Below are 16,589 nucleotides of genomic sequence, written 5' to 3' on the forward strand. Positions count from 1 at the left end.
ACATTGGTTCTGGTTTGTCTACATTGACCCTTTAACATTTAACATACCTTTTAAAATGCATTTTAAAGTTCAAAATAGTTCTCACTTAACCTCTCTATAAATCTCTTCCTGCAGCTACTAGTGCTCATGTGTGTTATTTATTGCAGTCTTAAGTGTGGTTATCCTTTCTACTATTCAGATTATTCTATTGGAAGGTACCGTGGATCCACCATTCAGTGTTTGTCATTGATGATGACTAAGATGAAATTAAATGCTATTCTTTATATAGTTGGTGCTTGGGAGGAACATGGGGGGTAGGAGCAGTGGAGTAAGGAGAAGAATAAATTTTGCATGTAAAAGTTAAAATTAAGTGATATTGGAACTTTAATACTGTAAATACACTATGGTTCTTTTTCTTTGAGGACTATTTGAGTTTGAATGTTTAAAATGCCTTCTGGTCTGTGTTTTATTTTCCATTGCTCTTCATTATTTTCTGTCAGTTGTTTTTAACTATTCAGCTGTTATCTTTAATTATTGTGGCACAGATTAAAGCACAAATTACATCTTTTTCATATTTTATTATTTCCTTTGTATTGCCTATTGGGTCCACATTGCTGGCAGCATTTTCCTCAGTGGCCTACAACGTGATAACTTCTGTAATTAATCTTAACTGCCTTACCAGATTTTTTCATGTCAGTGACTTAAAACCACACTGGATGATCTCCAAGTCAGGCTAAATTCTTCTAAAGCATACAGTGAGATTCCTGAATTTCTAAAATAAAATTCTTTAGAAAATAAGGTTTTTATGTTAGTCCTTTGTCTAGATGTTACACTATCACTCACTTCAACTCTGGGCCTAAAGAGAATAGGCATGTTTTAATATCCACATCAAATGCTGTACTGAGCTCTCCTTGGATGCAATGCCTTGGCTTGCTGCCAATTTGTACTGCCCTCTACCTGCTCTCCACTCAGCTGCTGGGACCTCTGTCCCATTTCCTAGGTAGTGCTGCTGCCACTCTGCTGGAGCAGGGTCTTCCTCCCTCTTCTATGCTCTATAGTCTTAGGAAAGTTGCTAGAAAATGGGGGAAAATGTAGTGGTCCAAAACTAACATCATGGACCGTATGGGACCTAAGGGATTCTGGAAGAATATTGTCAGAAAGAGTTCCATGGAGGTACAAGTTATAAACAGTATACAGTAGCAGTTACCTTCAGTTTTCATTAATAAAGTCTTATGCTGTGGGTAACTAGGTGTGATGGTGTTTAATATATTAAAGATTATACTCTTTTCCATCTCAGTTTTGAGGTGTATATAAACGTTGACTTCAGAATTTTAAAGTACATTCTTAGAGATTTATTTTCAGCTCTTAACTCTTAAAGACAATTTGTAGTAGCTAGATACATCAAAACACTATAGACCTGTGGGGTTGCTTGGGTTATTTCAGTAAATTTAGGCCTCAGTTTATTAATGAAGAGACAAGAAAAAAATGCTCTGATAAACTGGAAATAAAAATCTCCTGAGGCTTAGAGAAAAGTCAAGGTGGCAAATGGTATATGTCATGTTGTTTGCCATTTCTGTTCTGTTGATGGTGTCCTGAGCTGGGCAGGGGTCCAGAACTTAGAAGGGGAAAGTGACGTAGGTGCAAGAGACTTGATGTTTCTGGTGTAGGAACTTCATAACGAAAGATAATTAAAGTGTAGGTCAGTTTATCTACAGAGCACAGTTTCATTTCTCTACCAAATGATGAGGGTGAATTTGAAATTAAGTTTAAGCCAAAATTTAAAATAATTGGGCAATGACTAATTTCTTCTTACTCTACTTTGCTCAGGGAAAGAGTTTCAAGATGGGAGAAAAGGATTTAAAATGGGATAATGTCTAAATCCTTTCCAGCACCTGCTTCTTTAACTTTAATGCCTTTCTCCACTTTGGATTGTTGTATTAAAGTTTCATTATTTGGCTTGAAGTATTATAAAGTGTTGGGCATTTACATGTTCAGAAGATAAAGTCTGTTCCTGTTATCCACATCTCTGTCTTTGCATTAGCATTTTCAGTGGGAAAAGGTTATAGTCACTATATAGACTGCTACCTACATCAGTTCCTTAAGGGAAATTCCTATTTGTTCCAGACTTGACCTCAGTAGGCAGGGAATCAATGTTTGAAATACAGTAAGAAACTGCTAGATACAGTTTGATTGCATAGTGCATCCTCACTACCCTCTTATTTTCACATATGTGGTTAGTCTTTAAAGTGTTCGTTATTTTTAATCTGACTTTTTGTTGGGTTCATCTTTGTGGTCGATGCTATACATCAGAAGGTGGTTACAATACTTGGGCTTCTTTTTTGTTTAAAAATTGTAATTGCAACATTCAGTGGCTGAGTCAATTTCAGCTCCCTTAGTCATGCCTCACTTTTTTTTTTCTATTTTAAAATAAAGGCAGCTACAGCTTTCTTTGTTTTGTTTACTTTCCCATTTGCTTTTTTTCTTTTAATTGTTACAGAATTGTAGAAATGACAGAAGCAGAATTCTGCTAATCAATCAAACCCTTTTTTCTAGCCTCATTTCTCAATGTCCAGAATGTTGTAGAAGCTTAAATTTTTGTGTCACGTTTAACTAGCATGAGATGCTCCTTTATGGTACAGTTTTAATACTCGGTCCATATCCTTAAAATACTTGGTCCAATTCCTTAAAATATTAATTAGTGCTATACAATACATCCATCTCCTGCTCTGGCAAACGTTTTATGTATTTGGAGTCATATTTTGTTTAAATTCTAAAGTTGAAGAGTGGTAGATACACAGTTCAGCATGAAAACTTAATTATTTATGTGGAAATTGTAACTGAATGTTTTATCTTGGCATTGGTTTAATGATAATATTTGAATTGTTTCTTTACTAGTCCCAGCCAAGTATTTTCTACTCCCGTGGAGTTTATAAATTAATACCAATTTTATACCTAAATTTAAGAGGTTAGATGTCATGTCTATCTTTAAATGTACAGGGCACTCCTACTTTGTGGAGAGATATATTGAAAGCTGGTAATGAGTAGAATATTCATTTATTTAACCTTTAACCTTAAATGTTAGTTGAACTTCAAATTCTTATCTGAAATTTTAATACATTAAGAGTATTTGATAGTTTAATGTAATTAGTTTTGAACTTGTAATAATTGGGTGAGGTAGGTTAGTTACTCTGGAATGATTTGAAAGCTCAAAATTATATCTCGCTGATTTTCTGAGTTAGGTAGAAACTTTAGGAAATTGGAAATCGCTTTCTTTTTCTTTCTTACACTAAAAGAATTGCAGTTTGGGAATAATTCTACCATATTTTAATAATCTATAATTTAACAAACATGATACCTTCATTAAAGAAAAAGAAACACCAAATACTAGTAAGTAATAATTATATAGAGTGTCAGATAATGGATAGCAACTATATGCCTCATTTTAAAAATTGGTATAATTAGCTGTAAAATTTAGTAGGTTGGAGTCTTGCTGAATTTTGCCAAGGAGTTACACGGAAAATTCTTTCCAACATTTGAGAAAAGAAAGGAAAAGGTCTTTTCAGGTTTGAGAATTGTCACTAAGATATTCTGGTTATAGTTACTGAGATGAGACATAGAAAGAGAGATATATTCTATTTTTACTATTACCTAGACCTTTTTTGGTCAAGTTATTGTTTTAACATTTAATGGAAAGAATCTGATGGTGGAAGGTGGTGGAGAGGAAATTGGAGTTTGTGTTTGTTCTTCAGGTAAAGAAAATATATTGGAAAATTACCAGCGAAATAAGGAAATGTCATCAATAATTCGTGTGTTGTAGTATCTTTTCTATTACTTTTCTTCAGTGGGAGATATAGGAATCAAGCTAAGTAATTACTAAAATGAATAATTGTTCTCAGTTTTTTCCTGGTGGATCCAAATCTCATGGATTTGTGCAACTACCCAGTAATTTAGTTAGGACTTAATTCAGGATTTTTTTTCTGTTTTCTAAATAAATGTACAGCTGATTTATTCTCCCTTCTTCTTTTTTTAAGGAATCTAGGTAAAAATGGCTTATCTAACAGTAGCATTTTATTGGATAAATGTCCGCCTCCAAGACCACCATCTTCACCATACCCTCCCTTGCCAAAGGACAAGTTGAATCCACCTACACCTAGTATTTATGTGAGTCTGAATTGACTGACTAGAAGTAAATCAAACCAGTGTTTGCACCTACCTGTCTTTCATAAGATCTTGCTTTAAATCAATATGGATGCCCTTTAGGAAACATTAGAATTATTGGCAGCAGCTTGGATGTTTCGGGGAAAAAAGTGATGTATTCAAAAAGATTTTGTAATAGCATTTAAAACATGCCTTCTCAGCTATTAACTGCGATTACATTATAGTAGTGAGAAATACTTTTTACTGCACCCAATTTTGAGCAGATTTAGGCAAAAACTACCTAAAAGTGTAACTTCTTTTTGAGTAAGCTATGTTTTAAATCTGCATTCTACTAGTTGTAAGGACCTTAACATTCATTCTGTTTTATACATCTACCAAAAAAAAAAAAATATTTACCTTCAAAAAAATGTGTTCGAGAACATAAAATGTGATAATAAATATGTCATTAAAAAGCTTAATAGATTATTTAAAACTGGGGATAAGTTTTACTTAATGGACATTTAGACATGTGGTATAGGAAGTTGATAAGAGTTCAATCAAAGCAACTCTTAATTACGTTTCTCCGAAATAGGTCCTCCTACACCATTTCCTTCCATCTTCCCTCTTCTACCCCAAATGAAGAAATTTTAAACTATTGAGTGTTTTTGGAGATTTGACCCTGTTTTCACCCTCTAGGAGCCAACTGTTATCGTATTAATCCTTTAGTATGTAAGGGAAGCACTGGGATACACATGTAATAAAACTTTTATACTGAGGTCTGAGGGGGAGAAAATGCAAAATTGTTATTTATCTTTCACGGGTTGTCTTCTTCAGCCTGCTTTCATTTTGGTAATATTTTAAATGCTGATTTTTTTTTCCTCTCTTTTGTGATAAGAGAAAAACCACATAACATAAAATTTATCTTCACCATTTTTAAGTGTACAGTTCCATAGTGTTAAGTATATTCTAATTGTTTCAAAACAGCTCTCCAGAACATTTTCATCTGGCAAATCTGAAATTCTATACACATTAAAAAACAACTCCCTCTTCCCCTGGTCTCCCCAGCCCCTGGTAACCACCACTTTACTTTCTGTTTCTATGAATTTGACTACTTTAGATACCTCATATAAGTGAAATTATACACAATTTTTCTTTTTGTAACTGGTTTATTTTCACTTAAAGTGTCTTCAAGATTCATCCACATGGTAGCATGTGATAGGACTTTCTTCTGTATCTCTCCCACGTATTTTGTTCAAGATATAATGGACAAGAGAAATGTATGTGGTTACTAATTACAATTAGAATCAAAAGACATAGTGATAAAATGCTATAAAACATAAAATAGGAATAACGACAGATAGGATGTATTATTTATTTAAATTGCAGTAAATAATGAATATAAATTTGGCATAATATTTTCTAAAAGGTCTGCTTTATGGAGATCTAACAGTACGTTTTAATTTTACAGTTGGAAAATAAACGTGATGCTTTCTTTCCTCCATTACACCAATTTTGTACAAATCCAAACAACCCTGTTACAGTAATACGTGGCCTTGCTGGAGCTCTTAAGTTGGGTAAGCTTTAAATAAGAAAAAGGAAAAGTGTATATATTTCCTTTACTGTCTATTAACTTCTAAACCACTGGTAGAAACTTTTTTCTATTCTTTTGTAGTTTTTCACATTTTCATTTTAATATGTGTGTGAGAGAGAGAGTACTTATTACTTCTTTAATCCATAACGTGAAGATACGATGATAATGGTTAAATTAACTGGTGGTGTTTTAATTTAGCTTTTATTTTCATCCAATTATATAATTATAATTATGATTTAGGTTGACTAATAGAAGAAATTTTTAAGATAAAATATAGGGAAAATTTGATATTACTAATTAAGTACTGTAGCCCCCTAAGTGGTTCCTGTCACCTGCAGAGATTGAATAAACAAGTGAATCTTTAGCCCCTGGCCCCTTGATTATTCTCCCTCTGTTGATGGCATGACGATTAGGTCCAGGGCTTCAGCGTATGGTTGTGCAAATCTGGCACAAAGCTCAGGGTGTGCAGAGGCCCTGGTTAGTTTTTAGGGGGATTGGATAGAACACCATGAAACATTTTCCTTTTTTTTCTTTTAAAAAAAAAAAAAACACTTTAAAAATATTATTCCACTAGCTCTCTATTTTACATTTGGTAGTGTATATATGAGGGTGGGAGGGAGACGCAAGAGGAAGGGGATATGGGGATATATGTATGCATATTGCTGATTCACTTTGTTATACAGCAGAAAGTAACACTGTAAAGCAATTATACTCCAATAAAGACGTTAAAAAAATAAAATATTATTCCAAATATAATTTTTATTTATTAACTACATTTATTTATTTATGAAGACCTGGGACTTTTCTCTACCAAAACTTTGGTAGAAGCTAACAATGAACACATGGTGGAAGTGAGGACACAGTTGTTGCAGCCAGCAGATGAAAACTGGGATCCCACTGGAACGAAGAAAATCTGGCACTGTGAAAGTAATCGATCTCATACTACAATTGCTAAATATGCACAGTACCAGGCCTCCTCTTTCCAGGAATCATTGAGAGTAAGTATTTATTTCCTGAAGATTATTTTATTTTGGAGATCGTTTATTATTTTATAGTTTACTTTGAAAGGGCACTTTACTTTTGTAAACATCTCATTTTATGTTATATAAAATAGTTTATTATTATTATTTTTATAACATACTTTATAAGTGCTATCCGGTTTACTCTTACTACTAAGTCTAAGCAAACCTATGGGTTGATAAATATTGTTACTAGTCTAGTGAGATGTCTCCCTCATTTCTGGGATATTTCTGTTTAGAGAAGGGTTTCTTAACCTTGGCGTTATTCACATTTTGGGTTGGGTAATTCTTTGTTGTGGGAAACTGTCCTGTGTATTGTAGAATATTTAGTAGCATCCCTGGCCTCTCCCTACTAGATGTCCATAGCACACCCCTTAACCCCTATCCCAGTTATGACAATCAAAAATGTGTCCAGACATGCCAAATGTCCCCTGCAGGGCAAAATTATCCCTGATTGGGAACCACTGATATTAGAGGATAAACTAAATCTTAAGTTTGCTTTATGCTTGCAGAGTCCCTTGTCTTATTCCTTCCCATTAAATCTACCAGGTTAGTATTATCTGATACATAACTCCCCCAGGAAGCATTACCCATCTCGGTTTGAAAGAGAAAACTCCAGGAGAGGCATAAATTATTTCAAAATATACAGAAAATAAAAGAATAAAACTTTGAAAAATAATCAGGATTATTATTAAAAGGCTCATAGGACTTTCAGCAATGAGGCATTATTAAAATCCTTTAGCAATGAAATGAGAACTTTGAATTCTCCTACGAAGTGAACATAAAACATCCATAAAAGTGAGTTTATTAAATGTATTACTCAAACACTTATCTGTACTAAGTTGTTCTGTACATATCCCACAGCTGAAATTTAATATGTGCCTGCAAGTCTTTAATTTGTAGTTCATTAGATTTGCTTATCTCTGTTTAAAATTTTGCCCCGAGTTCACATTTTCAATCAAGGCAACATTTGTACCTGCTAATCGTATATTTGTGTTCCTTTCTTACTACCACTCCCCATATCCTGTAGAGAAATTCATTTAATAAAAACTATCCTGCAACTTTCACGACTTGCAGTGAATTTGTTGTCCATATAAATCTCTCTGGTTCAAACTTTTGAGATACTTCAACTCTGTGGTAGTATTACGGTCAGAAAAGGATAGATAGTAAGCAGGATTCAGAGATCATCAAAGGAGTATTTGGAAGAAGACGATGAGAGACACAGTACTTAAATGGAAAGGGATCCATAATCAAAGAAACAGTGATTTCTTGTGTGCCTTGGAGGTATGGACCATTATGTGCGGAAAATTTGACAAATGTTTAAAAAACATATACATTTAGAAGGAGGGAGGCCAAAATGTCACTAAGTATAGTTAACTCAGAAATCGTAAGACAGTATTAAGAGATGCCATGTCTGTGACACAGAAATCATAAATAATAGTAATATTTTCATTGAAGAGCACCTATATTTATCCAACACTTAATTTACTTAATAATGTTGTAAATGTTTATCATTCATTGTGGGGGAAAAAAAAGATTTAACCCAGGAAGAACTTCTTCCATTTGTCTGTAATAAAGAATAGAGAACATCTTACCCTCCCCCCTTCTCTATGTATTCCATACATATATAGCTACATACACACGCACGCACGTCTGTTAGTTTAGGAAATTTATAATCAAGATTGACACTTCTTAGGCCTCTCAACTTTCCTTAAATTTCCTCCCTTGAAAATGGGCCGAGAATGAGAAGCTCTAGTTTTTCCCCTTATAGAAGAATATTAATAAGGAAGAACTCAGGATAACTTTGTGGCCGATGGAGGAGGTTGGATACCATGCCAGTGAGCTTTGACTTTTCTTGGCTTTCTATTTAATGTGGTCTTTGAAGAAATTTTCATGTGAAAGAGGTCTGTAGATAACACCACTGATCTATATGTAAACTTTTCAATTGTATGATGGAAAGGATATCTGGTTGTAGAATACATACTAAGCTGGATTGCTTTTTGCTTAACCTATAGGAAGAAAATGAGAAAAGAAGTCACCATAAAGACCACTCAGATAATGAATCTACGTCTTCAGATAAGTAAGTTGTTTGTAATGTCCACTTAGTATTTCTGTTTAAAAGGCATGTTTCTAATATTATCTCTCTTTTTAAGTTCTGGGAGGAGAAGGAAAGGACCCTTTAAAACCATAAAGTTTGGGACCAACATTGACCTGTCTGATGACAAAAAGTAAGTCTTCATAGTAGTGTTTCTGTGAACTGATGCAAAGAGGTTTCCTATTAGCAAGACTGAGAATTGTCTACAACTTCCTCTTCTGTTTTGTTCCTTGTCATTTTTCTAAGTTGATATACAAGTTTTAGCCAAATTATTTTTGCTAGGTTTTGTGATTATTTTCTTTGACTTAAAACTCTTGTACAAATTTTCCCTCAAGACCCTTCTATATGTAGTTATACAATCATAAAATTATATTTATAATTATATAAAATATATTTATAAAATAGAATTATACAACAATTATAAAAATAGGGAAGTCAGTTTTTTTCTTTTATTTACTTAATTTTTATGCTTCTTTTTGTTAGGAAGTTTTCTTTGCAAAATTTAAAAATTTAAGCATTCCACGGTTTCCTATGCAAAAGTAAAATATTTATAGATTTGATTGTTTTTCTGATTGGAACACAAGGTTTTTGAAGAAATGGTTAACTTCTACAAATATTTATAGCAGGGTTTCAGTCTTGATCTGATATTTTATTGCAGGTGGAAGTTGCAGCTACATGAGCTGACTAAACTTCCTGCTTTTGTGCGTGTCGTATCAGCAGGAAATCTTCTAAGCCACGTTGGTCATACCATACTGGGTATGAACACAGTTCAGCTATACATGAAAGTTCCAGGAAGTAGAACACCAGGTAACTTTTATGAACTAACATATTGACACACAAATTGATCAAAATGCAAAACACGAAAAAGAGAACTGGATTCTTTCCATTTATGATGAATGAAACTGAAAGGCTTATTTCTATTACAAGATTTGACTCTTTAACTGAGCTCAGATTATTAAGATTTTTCCACTTGGTAGTATCTTTTTTGAAATATAATATCCCTGAAACAATAGCAATGTAATCTGGAAACACGGTCATTGGAGCACTCCTGGGAAAATAAGTCCCTGTGACTTAAAGACTATTTTTGACCCCATCTACTGCAGTGTGACAGTTTTTTCTAAACTTACTTTTACCACAATCACAATAAGAAATATATTTTATATTATGACTTAGTGCACATGTATGTATACAAAAACAGTTTCATAGAACAATACATTTTCTAATCTATTCCATTCTATTTCATTTTAAAAAGGTGTAGGTTGCAATCGTCTTATTGGGTTGCAATGTACAGTTTATAGCGACACTTGATGTGGAGACATTACTAGACTCACCATAGTATCTAGTCCAGACTTTACCACTAACTAGGCTTGTCACTTCGGCAAGTCACATTTCTTCTCTGGGTCTTTTTTTTTTTTTTTCTCCATTTGTAAAATGAAGTTACATTGGTTTTAGACTTAAAATTCTGTCCGATACTAATGTATCATCTTTTTTGTGCTCCCTTTAATTGACATGAAATTTCACAGGGTGATGTTCAAAATATTTAACAATTAGGATGGGTGTTGGTAATAACGAGTTCAGTTGTACCAGTGCCTACAGGCAGCATATCACCCTCATGTGCTTGTTTGCTACTTGAAGTAGCCATGGTTTGAAGACCAGATTGCTTCCTTCTTTATTACCTGCTTATTTAATTGTAGCTAAAAAATTGTTTCAGAATAGGCCTGTGCTTGCGTCTGGGTAACGTACGTCAGTGGTTCCCAGTTCTGGCTGCTCATTAGAATCTTCTGGTAAAGTTTTAAAAAATATATGGTTGACTAATATCTGGAGATTGGGATCCAGGCATCCATATTTAAAAAAAAAAAAAAAAATAGTTCTCCAGAGGATTCTAATGTACAGCCAGGATTAGGCTGTAGTTTTTGTCCTCAGGCCATTGGAAGCCTAATTTTGTGATATTTTATCCATAATTGGATAAAGTGGAAACAGTTCTGGAATAAATGGCAGAAGACCTATCTACTCCCCGCTTTGTCATTTAGATTCCAATGTAAATGCTAAGCAAGTTATTCGAACTCTCTAGAGTTCATTTTTCTTATGCATGTAGTATTGGACTGGTTCTATTAAGATTCATTTCAACCGAAATTTTCTCTCATCAATTTGAATTATTTTATGCAAATAGTATTATCCCCACATCAAAGAATGCAGTTTTTCATTACAGATCAAGGGGAAAGCAAACTTGATAGATCACTTTGTCACTTGTGTCTAGACTGTTGGGGTTTTTTTGGTTGGTTTATATACAGGGTATTAGTTTTTCAGAAGTGTCCTATGGAACGTTAAAGAATTCTCTAAAGAATTCCCTTAGGGTAGTGCTGTCCAATAGAAATATAATGCAAGTCACATATATGACTTAAAATTTTATAGTAACATTAATGTAAAAAGAAATAGGTGAAATTAATTTTAACCCAGATATATCTAAATATTATCATTTTAACGTGTAATCAGTATAAAAATTATTGGGACTTCCCTCCCTTTTTATATTGTCTTTGAAATCCAGTATGTACTTTGCAGTTGCTGCACATCTCAGTTCACATTACCATATTTCAGGTGGTTACTGTATTAGACAACTTGGTATTAGAAGAAATGTTAATTAGTTCCGTTCAGTTTTTAAAAATTATTTTGAGTACTTTTTCATGGGGCAAACACTTCGTTCCTGGAGTTACCTAGATAGGTATGTTACCTGCTTTAATGGACTTTATGATCAGTCTATGTTCTAAACTAGAGATGCTCTCAGGCTCTATCCTGAAAGGTTTTTAGTAAGATGATGGGGTCCCAACATCTCTAATTTTAATTAGAGGTAAATTTTATTTAGAGTCCATGCCATGGACAATTCCAGCCATCTACCTGTGGTAAGAGACAGTTGTAAGTATTAAGAGTACTGTCTTCACATTATACTGTGATACATAGAAGAGTCAGGGTGTGGTGTGCACAGACGGTATGGCAAGAGCAACTACATGTTTCTTTATTGAGGTAAAAGTCACATAACAAAAGTAACCCCTTTGAAGTGTGCAGTTCAGTCACATTTAGTACATTCACTGTGCCGTGTAGCCATCACCTCTGTAGTTCCAAGACATTTTCATCAGCCCAAAAGGAAACCCCATACCCATTAAGTAGTCATCCCATTTCCGCCCTTCCTCTCAGCCCATCGCAACCCCTAGTCTGCTTTCTGGCTGTATAGAGTTACCTGTTCTGGATGTTTCATATGAATGGAATCATACAGTATGTTGCCTTTTGTGTCTGGCTTCTTTCACTTAGCATGTTTTTGAGGTTCATCCATATTGTATCAATGGTTGATTTCTTCTTATGGCCGAATAATATTCCATTGTATGGATATAGAACATTTTTTATCCATTCATCACTTGAGGAGCATTTGGGATGCTTCCACTTTTTAGCTGTTGTGACTACAGTGTTTCTATAAACATTCATGTACAGGATTTTGTTTGAATGCCTGTTTCCACTTCTTTTGGTTATATACCTAGAATTAGAATTGCTGGGTCATATAGCAATTCTGTGTTTAACTTTTTGAGGACTTCCAAACTGCTTTCTACAGCAGCTGCAGCATTTTACATTCCTGACAGCAATGTGCAAAGGTTCCAATTTTTCCACATCCTCACCTGCATTGATTTTTTTTCTTACTATGGTTGACCTAGCGGATATGACATGTTTTTTCATTATGGTTTTGATTTTCATGTGCTTGTTGTCCATTTGTATATCTACTCTGGGGGAAATGACTGTCAAGTTCTTTCTTCATTTTTTAATTGAGTTGTTTGTCCTTTTGTTGTTGAGTTGCAAGAGTTCTTATATATTCTGGATATTAATTCTTTATCAGATACATGATTTGCAGTATTTGCTCCCATTTTGTAGGTTATCATTTCACTCTCTTGATTGTGTCCTTTGATGCACTAAAGTTTTAAATTTTGATGAAGTTCAATCTATTCATTTTTCCTTTGGTTGCTTATGCTTTCGGTGTCATATCTAAGAAACCATTGCCAAATCCAGAGTTGTAAAGATTTGCCTCTATGTTTTCTTCTTAGATTTTTATAGTTCTAGCTCTTATATTTAGATCTTTGATTCATTTTGAGTTAGATTTTTGGGTATGGTATGAGCTAAGGGTCCAACAGTATTCTTTTACATATAGCTATCCTGTTGTCCCAGCACCATTTGTTGGAAAGACTATTTTTTCCTCTGTTAAATGATCTTGACACCCTTGCTGAAAATCAGTTGACCATAGATGTATGGGTTTATTTCTGGAATCTTGATGTTGTTCCACTGATCTATATCTCTGTCTTTATGCCAATACCACACAGGTTTGATTACCCTACCTTTGAGGTAAGTTTCAAAATTGGAGTGTGAGTCTTCACCTTACGTAGTTATCTTTACTGTGGTCCTTTATCTCTTCATAGGGCTTTCTGTTACTGTCTTATATTCTTTCATTTCAACCTGAAAAACTCTAGCATTTCTTACAGAGCAGATTGACTAGATTCTCTTTTATTTTTGAAGAATAGTTTTGCCAGATTCTTGGTTAATTTTTTTTTTCCTTTCAGCAATTTAAATGTGTTAAGCCATTGCTTTCTGGCCTCCATGGTTTCTGATATGAAACCAGCTATTTTATTGATGATCCATGTATGTGACAGTCACTCCTCCTTTTCTTCTTTCTAGATTTTCTTTGCCTTTCTATAGCTTGATTATTAATGTGTCTTAGTGTGGATCTTTTTGAGTTTATCTTTCCTAGAGTTCCTTGAGCTTCTTGGATATGTAGATTCATGTCGTTTGTCAAATTTGGGAAGTTTTTGACCATCATTTCTTCAAATATTCTTACTGCCCTTTTCTCTTCTTCTTCTGGGACTCCCACAATGCATGTGTTAGCATATTTGATGGTGTCGCACAGGTCTCTTAGGGTCTGTGAATTTTTTTTCATTGTTTGCTTTCTTCTCCCCAGAATGTATAGTTTCATTTGACCTATCTATAAGTTTGCTGATTCTTTCTTTAGCCTGTTCACATCTGCTGTTGAGAAGCCCACTAGTGAATTCATTTCATTTACTGTATTTTCCAGCTTCAACTTTTATTTCCTTCCTTATTATGATTTCTGTCTCTTTACTGATAATCTGTTTGTTGAGACATCATTCTCCTTGTTTCCTTTTGGTTTTTTGTTTTTTTTTTTTCCAACTTATTTTTTTGGCTGCGTTGGGTCTCCATTGCTGTGTGCGGGCTTTCTCTAGTTGTGGTGAGTGGGGGCTACTCTTTGTTGTGGTGTGCGGGCTTCTCATTGCGGTGGCTTCTCTTGCTGCAGAGCACGGGCTCTAGGCACGCGGGCTTCAGTAGTTGTGATGCATGGGCTTAGTTGCTCCGCGGCATGTTGGATCTTCCCGGACCAGGGCTCAATCCCGTGTCCCCTGCATTGGCAGGCGGATTCTTAACCACTGCACCACCAGGGAAGTCCCTCCTTTTGTTCTTTTACATGGTTTTCTTTAGCTCTTTAAGCATATTTTAAGATAGTTGATATAAAGTGTTTGCCTAGTAAGTCCAGTGTCTGTGCCTTTTCAGGAATAGCTTTTGTTAATTTCTTTCTTTTTTTTTTCCTTTTCTTTCGGTGACTGAACAATACTTTCTTGTTTCTTTACATGTCTCGTGATTTTCTGTTGAAAACTGACTTCGAGTATTTGAGTATATTCTCTGTAGGATGTAGTCTCTGAAGTCTTTGTACATTTAGCATAGTGCTCTGCTAGTGTTTTGACATTTTGAATATTACGATGCAGCAGTTACAGAAATCAGATTCTCCTCTCTTTCTAAGATTTGTTGTTGTTGCTTGTTGTGGGCCATAGTCATTATTCGTTTAGTGACTTTCCACACTTTTTTTTTCTGTTATACATATACGTATATCCACTCTTTTTTAGATTGTTTTCTCATATAGGCCATTACAGAGCATTGAGTAGAGTTATACAGTAGTTACTAGTTATCCTTGTTAGTTATCTATTTTATATATAGTATTCACACTATTTTTGCAAAGACTGTATTCCTTGTCGTGTGTGGGCACTGAAGTCTCCTTTCTATTGATTATCTCAGCAGTGATATGACAGGGATTTCTTTAAATGCCTGGTGGCCAAAAAAGGAAAGAAGAGTGGGGAAAAAGAAAAAAGAATTCTCTAGGTCTTTGCAGATTGCCTCCATTTTTTTTTTAAATTTATTTATTTATTTTACTTTGGCTGCGCCAGGTCTTCATTGCGGCACACGGGATCTTTTAGTTGCGGCATGCGGCTTCATAGTTGTGGCACACGGGCTTCTTAGTTGCGGCATGCGAACTCTTAGTTGCAGCATATGCATGTGGGATCTAGTTCCTGGACCAGGGATTGAACCTGGGGCCCCTGCATTGGGAGTGCAGAGTCTTACCCACTGGACCAGGGAAGTCCCGATTGCCTCCATTTTGAGTCACTTCTTCTACACTTAGCCATGCTGCTTACAACCCTACTTTAGCTTTTACTTCCTTGCTTGCACTGAGCCTAAAGGTCAGCGAGAGGTTAGTTTATGGTCTTCTTAGGTTTTTTTCTGAGCATACCTCTTGCCCTGCGTATGCGTTTGGCTTCTAAATTCTACAGTATACACAGGAACTTTTCAAAGCCTTTATTCCCCTAAAATCTCACTCCCCAGCTTTTCCTTCCAAGCCTTTGGCATGTCTGTTGTTTGCCCCAACTGGTTATTTTGTTTGTTTTGTTTTTGGTTTTGTCCTTGGTGGTATCAGCTTGTTCTTTAGTCTTACAGTGTTTTGGGGGGGCTCCTCCTCCATTGAAATGCTTGCCCTGATAGAGTACTGAGGTAGGTGAAACAAAGAGAAATCCCTTCTGTCAGTCTTTTGGGGAAACTGCAGTGTAGACAAAACAGAGGAACACAGTTCTTTGGGAACAAGATTACTCTGCTCCCTCCAGAACCAGGGACACTCACACTAGCCATACAAACTACTCTTTTAAGTCCCACTGCCACACAGAGATAAGGTAGGTTACATAAAGAACTCCTACTGTGTTTAAGTCACCTTTTCTTTTTGTCAGTTGCTTGGTTACTGTAAACCTTTGACTTATTGTCCAGATTTCTGGTAAGGTTGCTTCTGACAGTTTGCACTAGATTTTTTTTTTTTTTTTTTTTTTTTTTTGGTGTTTCTGGCAAGTTCCCCCAGAGTTCCCTGCTCTGCCATCTTTGTTGATACCACTCCTGCAGCTACATTTTGAAAATTAGACTTCCTGCCTCTTCACTGATGTCCTAATACTACTTGTGAGAAATGGGGATTAGTTCACAAGGAAGAAGTGGTAACAATATCAATAATAGCTAATATTTATTACATAGCATGTATTAGGCACTATTAGAAGCAGTCCTTACTTCATTGATCCTCAGAACAACCCATTGACTTACCAGAATCATTATCATCAAATCTTACAGGAAACTGAGTCAGAGGTTTAGACACTTGCCCAGGTTCACATAATGACTAAGCGAAGGAGCCTGGCTTCAAAACCTAAGCTTTTAACGATGATTTAGGTTGTCTTCCACAGAAGCTCCTACTGAATAAGTTAGGAGTTGACCAAACTCAGCTCTAAAACTAGACTTGACACAAAAATGCTATACAGATAAACAGTTGAATAGCACTGGAGCATTCTCTGTTGAACATTTCCAAGGTTTCATTTCTAAAGACACATTTTTCTATAGAATTTATTGTCTGCTGATTACTTTTTTCTTT

General features: G+C 35.0%; 1 protein-coding gene across 9 annotated transcripts in view; it reads left to right on the forward strand.

Annotated features, from left to right (window-relative positions):
- KDM6A (lysine demethylase 6A) overlaps positions 1-16,589 on the forward strand; it is a 206,950-nt gene that overhangs the window by 165,988 nt on the left and 24,373 nt on the right. For all 9 annotated transcript variants that reach the window (XM_082378060.1, XM_082378062.1, XM_082378061.1 and 6 more), the window contains 6 exons: positions 4,011-4,140; positions 5,585-5,690; positions 6,500-6,705; positions 8,742-8,806; positions 8,880-8,954; positions 9,480-9,628. In XM_082378060.1, coding sequence (XP_082234186.1) covers positions 4,011-4,140; positions 5,585-5,690; positions 6,500-6,705; positions 8,742-8,806; positions 8,880-8,954; positions 9,480-9,628 — 731 coding nt within the window. The remainder of the gene's footprint in view (positions 1-4,010; positions 4,141-5,584; positions 5,691-6,499; positions 6,706-8,741; positions 8,807-8,879; positions 8,955-9,479; positions 9,629-16,589) is intronic.

The sequence above is a fragment of the Balaenoptera borealis genome, assembly GCF_965194805.1.
Source record: "Balaenoptera borealis genome assembly, chromosome: X".
In the NCBI taxonomy this organism is placed as follows: Eukaryota; Metazoa; Chordata; class Mammalia; order Artiodactyla; family Balaenopteridae; genus Balaenoptera; species Balaenoptera borealis.